The sequence below is a fragment of the Motacilla alba genome, chromosome 5 (assembly GCF_015832195.1).
Source record: "Motacilla alba alba isolate MOTALB_02 chromosome 5, Motacilla_alba_V1.0_pri, whole genome shotgun sequence".
In the NCBI taxonomy this organism is placed as follows: domain Eukaryota; kingdom Metazoa; phylum Chordata; class Aves; order Passeriformes; family Motacillidae; genus Motacilla; species Motacilla alba.
In genome coordinates, this window is record NC_052020.1 from 4,108,717 (window position 1) to 4,116,428 (window position 7,712).

Below are 7,712 nucleotides of genomic sequence, written 5' to 3' on the forward strand. Positions count from 1 at the left end.
CAGAGACTCTAATGAAGAACAGAATTGTAAATGAAAATGATGATGTAACAAACTGCATCTTCTTGCACTCCTGAACAGGAGTTTGCCAGCATCTGGTCTCAGCTGTTCATTAAAGCACTCCCCTCATGCCGAGCTCCGTGGCTACAGCATGGATGCATTTTCAAAGTGATTCAAAGAGTTTCCTCCTTTCCATCAGAGGTCTGAAATCCCACCTCTTATGAACCACCTCCCCTTTCAACCAGTCAATGTTGCAAACACGTACTACTTATTTTCTCTAAGTTCTTTATTTACCTGGTCAGTGTTTCTTTCACTCCTAGCTCATTGCCATGGTCCCAGGCACTAAATGGTCTCTGGTGTCAGACAGAACTAGTACCAAGTCATTCAGCAAGAGAACCCTCGTGCCCTTTAGGCCATTAACTGCTATCTGTGAAACAAATACTTACAGGTTTTTGCTGAGCTTTATAGAACATTCATCCTCACTGCTGATATTGCCCCCGTAGAAAAAAGTATTTAGCACGTTTAACTCGGGTGAGCTGGAGTGAAATGTAACATTAAATGTTGGCAGATGCCTATGTATAAAATTACTGAGTCACTTCATTCAAAGCGCAGCTGGAATTGACACCACCACAATAAAAAGGAGCTCTTTTTAATGCTTCACATCAAAAATATAGTGAAGCCTGCTCAGTGTTTTTAAATTAGGAATCAGACACTGAAACATACATTTTGAAGCAGGGCTCAGCACAACGCAGTCTTTTGTGTGTTGTCTTTTTTTTTTTATTTTCTGCAATGCAAAAGAAGACAAGCAGAGAAACTTTTCGAAGAGACTCACAGAAAAACTATGAAGGCAAAACCCAACCATTAAAGAGATGCCTATGTCTGCAGCTCTGCTTGGTGCCACTGGATTCAGCAAACAAGGCTTATCATGTGTAATATCATGGATGCCCAAATCAGAGTGCTTCTGTTGTTGCTGTCAGTCACTCCCTAACAAGTTCTCCCCCCTGCAAAAAACTCTCCACTCAGCTTTAAATGACCATTGCAAACTACTGTAATTCTGTGGTGTTGGTAAGTCTTTTTTCCTTCCATAACAGCCTGTCCCAGACCTTAAAGTGCATATGCCAATTTGGTTCAAGTTTTATAATCTGGAATGTTCCACAGTGCCTCTTCAAAAACAGTGACAGATTAATTGTGCCTTCCCTCGGTAATGGCAAGTCTGAAAAAACCTTGTTCTGAATCTATTATTTATGTTGTATGCAGCAATATCTTACCTATCTCATTCTGGACTCTGGAATATACTGCAGGCCAGCTAATCTTTACCTACCCGAACCTCCTAGGAAGGGCAGTGGAGGTTCTGACACACAGCAAAACATAGCTGGCCTAAAAATCAGTGAAGAGAAACCATGGAATGCTTTCACAAGGACTCCATGGAACCCAATATGTTCATTTTGAAACCCAAAATGCCTGGTTTAGATCTTAAATGTTGCTTCAAATATACATGGGTGAAAGCTGTAATCAAGGGGAAATGCAGCACCAATAATAGCACATTATTAAAAGTCAGCAATCCTCAATTGTCAGCACTGTAACAACTGAGTATCTTATTACTTCTACCTGCTCCTCCCATACACCAAATTTCCTTGATACTGACAAAGTGCATGTACTAATCGTAGACTCTGAATGCTAAATTAAGCAGAAAAAATATATATAAATTAGGTTGGTATTTCTTGAGGGCATCAGTAGAAAACACCGATTTCAAATAATTTTGATTAGAAAATTTTACTTCACAATCCTTTTCCAGATCACAGATATTCATAATTAAAAAGAGTATGGAATTGATGTAATGTCAGCTGTTTTGCCATCAGCATCACAGAGAAAGAAGAAACGATAAAATATGATGCAGAATTCACTCTCCCAATGATTGTCATTGAACTATTACATTAGTAAACATTCACAGTATGAAGTCTCTTTCAATATATCTCCAGCATATAAAGTAGTGCAAAAAAGCATTCCAGTCATTTTGCCTTTGCAGTCAGACCAGGTTTAACAATTCTCTTACTTCATTTCTTTCATTATTAGACAACAAATGCTGCAATGCCTCCAAAGAGAGTTATAAAAATAAACAATTTCTGGAGGGTCAACAGCCTTTCCAAAGTAAATTTCCAGTTAAAAACAAGCATTATAGATTTCAAGAAAAAAAAATTTAGATCTATCTTCTGTAGAATATCTTTTTACAATAAATTTACCATTTGAAAAACAATGACTATGGTATCCAATGATTTATGGTAGCTGCTATTAAAGCACTGATAAATAGATAAATGACTACCAAACTTCATTGTTTCTTACATAGTAAATACCTCTGAATGCCAACTTTTACCACAGAGCTGTTATTAGTGATGTCGACAGTTCATGCACCCACTTTAAAACTGACTTGGTTTTAATAAATTTTTCAGCCTCATGTGCAAAACACTTGCATTCTAATAAAAAATATAAAGTCTGAAAATTTATCAGATCTAGCAATCCTTTCCTCAAGTTGTACCACTTACTTGATATGTAATACATGTTCAGCAATGCTTTTTTATTTGTATTTAACCATTAAATGGCATACTACTGTATGCTGCAGACTCTTGTTTGCATATTTCATTATTTTCACTGCACTCTTTAATGCATAAATATATTTGGAAACGCTCAAAACTACACATCAGTTTCCACAGAATTTGAATTTACACAGTTTTTCTTCTCTGACTCACTGCTATTCCCCGTGTCCTGACTTTTAGTCTCCTTTACACAAAGAGATTCTTTAACTCCTTCTTCCATCTCCAAATACTCTGATTTATCCTCTGTGGATGAAGATGATGCACTCCTAAATTTCTTCAGTAAATTTGCAGGGAGGTAAGGGCAACTGACCGCATTTTGCATCATCTGCGTGTGCTCTTCGTTCTCAGTTTCTCTGTGGTAGAAATAGTTAAAGTTGGAGACAATCACTGGCACTGGTAAAGCAATGGTTAACACTCCTGCAATGGCACACAGGGACCCGACTATCTTCCCACCCACGGTTATGGGTTTCATGTCCCCATAGCCAACCGTAGTCATGGTCACTACGGCCCACCAAAAGGCATCTGGGATGCTTTGAAAATGGGTGGCAGGCTCGTCAGCTTCTGCAAAGTAAACAGCACTGGAAAACAAAATGACTCCGATAAAAAGGAAGAAGATGAGGAGGCCAAGTTCCCTCATGCTGGCCCTGAGCGTGTGACCCAGGATCTGCAAACCCTTGGAGTGCCTGGAGAGCTTGAAGATGCGAAACACCCTGACCAGACGGATGATCCTCAGGATGGCAAAGGACATGGCCTGCTGGCTGCCCTGCTCCTGTGCCAGGTCCGTGCCCAGGGTGATGAAGTAAGGCAAGATGGACACAATGTCTATGATGTTCATGACGTTCTTAAAGAAGTGCGCTTTGCTGGGACACGCAAAGCAGCGCACTGTAAACTCAAAGGAGAACCAAATGATGCACACGGTCTCTACAATGAAAAAAGGGTCATTGAAGATGGTGTGCTCCCCGGCGTCCAGGCGGAGAGACTCGTTGGAGAGCCCCTTCCCTAAGCTCAGGGACATGACGAATTCCTTGTCATCTCTGAACTCTGGTAAAGTCTCCAGACAAAAGATGACGATGGAGATCAAGATGACCAAGACAGAGACAATAGCAATGCCTCTGGCTGGACTGGAGCTTTCCGGGTACTCAAAGAGCAGCCAAACCTGCCTCTTAAACTCGTTCTCCGGCAAAACCTTTTCCTCTTCCTCTTTGACAAAACCTTCGTCCTCCCGGAACTTGAGCATGGCCTCCTCCCCAAGCTGGTAGAACTTCACCTCCTCAGAGAAGATGTCAAAGGGTACATTGACCGGCCTCTTCAGCCGGCCACCGCTCTGGTAGTAGTAAAGGATCGCATCAAAGCTGGGCCGGTTCCTGTCGAAGAAGTACTCATTCCTGAGAGGATCGAAGTATCTCCCCCGCTTGGCTGGATCCCCCAGCAGCGTCTCTGGGAACTGGGCTAACGTCTTCAGCTGGGTCTCGAACCGCAGTCCCGACACGTTGATCACCACGCGCTCACAGCACTCGTACTCGCTGTAGCGGACGGAGCTGTAACCCCCGGGGCCTCCCCCGTCATCGGGCGGCTGGTCCGAGTATGAAAACTCATCCTCCCCATAGTCATCGCTGTAGTAGAGCTTTCCTTCCTCCTCGTCGTCTTCATCCTCATCTTCGTCCTCCTCCTCCTCCTCGCTCAAGTCCTTCAGTATTCTCTCCTCAGAACCACTGAGCGGCAGCAGCTCGGAGCAGGGGAAGGAGGCCCCACACTCCCTGCTCCCCAGGTGGTGGCTCCTCTTCTTGCCCTTCTTCCTCCTCTTACCGCTCTGGCGGCGGGGCAGGCCTCCGCGCGAGGTGCTCCCGCCATGCGAGGAGGAGGCCCCGCGGGCCTGCTCCTGGTGGTAGTGATGGTAGGGTCCCCCTCCGCCCGCCGCCCCACCTTCCACCGCCGCCGTGGCCGCCGCCACGGCCGCTGCCGCCGCTGCCCTGGACTGGGCCAGCCGCTCCCGCTCCCGGGCCCGCGCCTGGGCCGCGTATCCGTAGGGCATGTGGGTGTTGCAGCCGGAGCTGTCCGCACTCACCATGGCGACCTCCATCCTGTGACTGCTTGGTTTTGTTTGTAGTCGCTTGCCGTGACGAGGTTTTGCGCTATTTACAGCGTTGCCGTGACTTTCGCAGGGAAGTTCAAAGCCATCTGCATTTGGAGGACAGTCCCCTGCGCATCGAGTGTGGCAACGTGGTCATAGCACTGAATCTGTACTTTGGAAAACCACAGAGCCGCATTTTCCTGTTCTCCAGACTGTTTGACACAAACTACTGTTTTGCTAATGAGAAAAGATGAAATTCTCAGATTGGACCAGAGAACAGCTGAGACCTTGTTCTTCCATCCACCAAGCCCCTTTATTTTCATTTATCTCCTGCAGCCATCACAGCTGTATCTGATCAGAATCATGACTGCCTCGCAGGCTATAAAGGCTGCATTCCTCAGGAAAAAAAAATATGCAAACCAAAGGGTACCTGTTCTCTGCAGATGGTTTTAGGTCATCATTGAAACCAAATGCAAATAGTCTCTTTCCTCATTATTTGTTCCTGGTAATGCTTTGGCCTAGCACACTTACTGTTTAATGTAATTTCTTGGAGAGTTAAAGTTAATTCCAGCCATCACTTCATTTACACAGTGAGGAGGTCTTTGCAAATCCTTTCTTCAGCCTGTCAACAATGTCTGAAAGCTGGGAGCAGCACCCAGGGCATCAGCAGCAGTGGTAAGAGGAGGAGGAGGCGGTGGAGGAGGAGGAGGAGGAGATGAAGACTGAGAAACTGGCTCTGAGGTCCCCATAGGACACAAGGGAGTGGATGGGTCACCCTTTGGTTATGGTCATGCAGAAGAAGCACTTAACCTGAGGCACATGCACAAACACACAAAAATAAACAAAACAAAAAGGGAAAAGATTGGATTGTTTTCCTAAAAGGTCACACCGATCAAATGAAACTGTGTCATCTATTACCATGGCATTCAAATCTTCTCCTGCCCACACTATTCACACTTCTACATTACACACACACCCACATCACATGCACAGAGATTTTGAACGACTCCGTGGGTAAGGATGTGGGTGGGTATGTCACATATATATAGAGACAGATACAAAATCCCCACCCATATAAGCACTTGCATCCATACACAAACATATGCATGCTTCTGAAACACCAACACACATAAACACTAATAAAAATACTGCAACACACAATGCATTCAGGTCTTTGAGCACATACGTAAGAGATACACCTCCATATATCCACATGAAACATTAAAGAATAAATGTATCTAGACAAAGAGCTTTTGTTGTATTTGCAGAAACACATCAGATGCAGGAATGTTACATTTTAATCTACAGCAGAATTGTGTTTCGATCACAGTGAACATCTCGCTGGATTTAATTTGGAAACGGGCACGTACAATGCTCAGCCAAGTGAAAATACCGTCATATGTCAAGAAAACAACTGCAGGTGCACTGAAGCAACATCTACATGCAAGCACACACAAGAAAAAAATACACAACCCCTCACACCTCCCTTTGAAACAGAAGCCTCATCTATAGCCACATCTATTAATACACGAGAGAAGGTGAACACCAACTATTAAATGACGCTATTTTTGAAATCGTACCTACGTGTCATGCAGAAGAAGATCCTAAACCCGCCGTTATACTTACTGATCCTAGGCAGAGAAATAGCAGCGCTGTTCCCGCTGGTGTAAGGACCGGGTGACAGCAGTGCTGAGGGGCTGTGCCGGCTGATCCACACTCGCAGGTGGCTGTGGTCAGTGCGCACCACAGGTTGGCGAGTTATTTCTGCCCCTTCCAGCCGGGAGCCGGGGGAGCGAGCCGGGGAGGCGGCCGGGGCTGGGGGCACCGGGCACCGCCACAGCCGCTCCCGCTCGCCTCGGCATTGGCCACAAGGCACCGAGCGAGGGTCTCGTCCCCACGGGGAAAACGAAGGCGGTGTGCGTGTGCTTGTCGTGTGCGAGGCGGAACGCAGGGGCAGGCGCGATCGCCAGGCTCCGCAAGTCCGGCTCTGGCGGCAGGTCGGTAAATCAGCGCTGGCTAATCCGTGCGCGGAGCCGGGCTCCGGCGGCGGCACGATGGGGCTGGCTCCGAGCGGCGCCTGCCCCCGGCACGTCCGGGGCTCAGCCGGCTGCCGCCCGCTCCATCCACTTGTTGGGTGGTCCCACTCGGGGGGACGCGTCGAGGAGCCGCCGGCCGGAGCGCGGAGAGCGGCGGGCGCTGCCGGCGGCCGAGGGTGCCGGGAGCCGGGCGATGGGAGCCGGGCGATGGGAGCCGGGCCAGCCCGCGGCACCGCGCCCCCGGCGCTCCGAGCCGGCCCTGTTGCTCCGGAGCCGCCGCCCGCCGCTGCCGCCGCTCCCGGCCCGCCGCCGGCCCCTGGCGGCCGCCGCCCGCACTGCGCCGCGCACGGCTCGGCTCGGCTCGGCTCGGCTCGGCTCGGCTCGGCTCGGCTCGGCTCGGCTCGGCTGCCCCCGCCTCGCCCCCCGCGTCCTGTTAAGGCCGTAATTATCGGAGTCGATATGCCCGCGCAGGCGAAGCTGTCCGCGCCGGAGCGATGCTGCCAACCCCGGCCTCTGCTCCCCTGGGCGTGCCTTGACGGAAGCGAAACGCTTGGTTGAGGTCGCTCGGATCCAGGTTTCAACAAATTCCAACAAATTCCAAAGTCAAGCCCGGGTCAAATTTCCCAGAAAGAGAGAAGAGGTGCCAGCCCCTGCACGCCGCTGCCTCGCTCGGCCCCGAGCCCCCTGGCAGTACGAGCCAACATTCCCTCTGCTCCTGCAGCCATCTCGCAAATGAGGCCAAATCAACTTTCACTCCTAATTCTGTACCTGAACAGAAAGCCGGTCCTAGTTCATGGCTAGAGGGTACCGTGGTATGTTTGGCAAGGTTAACACCTCAAATGGCTGCAACAAATTCCCTGTCCCCGCTGCAGCACGAGCACGGTATAGACTGCCTGCTCTTTTTGCACCTGGAGAATTGAAGCTGTGGCACACTCCACTCTCTGTAAGGGATGGCTGTGGAAATGCAGCTTGGCCATATTTGATGCTACACCTCCAACTCTACCACCCCAGCACGAA

At 48.5% G+C, this 7,712-nt stretch overlaps 1 protein-coding gene across 2 annotated transcripts; it reads right to left on the bottom strand.

Annotated features, from left to right (window-relative positions):
• Positions 1-751: 751 nt before the first annotated feature.
• On the bottom strand, positions 752-6,417 carry KCNA4 (potassium voltage-gated channel subfamily A member 4). Of its 2 annotated transcripts, none has more exons than XM_038139258.1 (2): positions 6,286-6,417; positions 752-5,469 (listed from the first exon to the last, which is right to left on the bottom strand). In XM_038139258.1, the coding sequence occupies exon 2, from the start codon at positions 4,666-4,668 to the stop codon at positions 2,686-2,688; it is 1,983 nt and encodes a 660-aa protein (XP_037995186.1). In that variant the 5' UTR covers positions 4,669-5,469; positions 6,286-6,417; the 3' UTR covers positions 752-2,685. The 2 variants fall into 2 exon arrangements, with proteins under 2 accessions (XP_037995186.1, XP_037995187.1); XM_038139259.1 differs by having other exon boundaries at positions 6,240-6,353.
• Between the last annotated feature and the right edge of the window lie 1,295 nt (positions 6,418-7,712).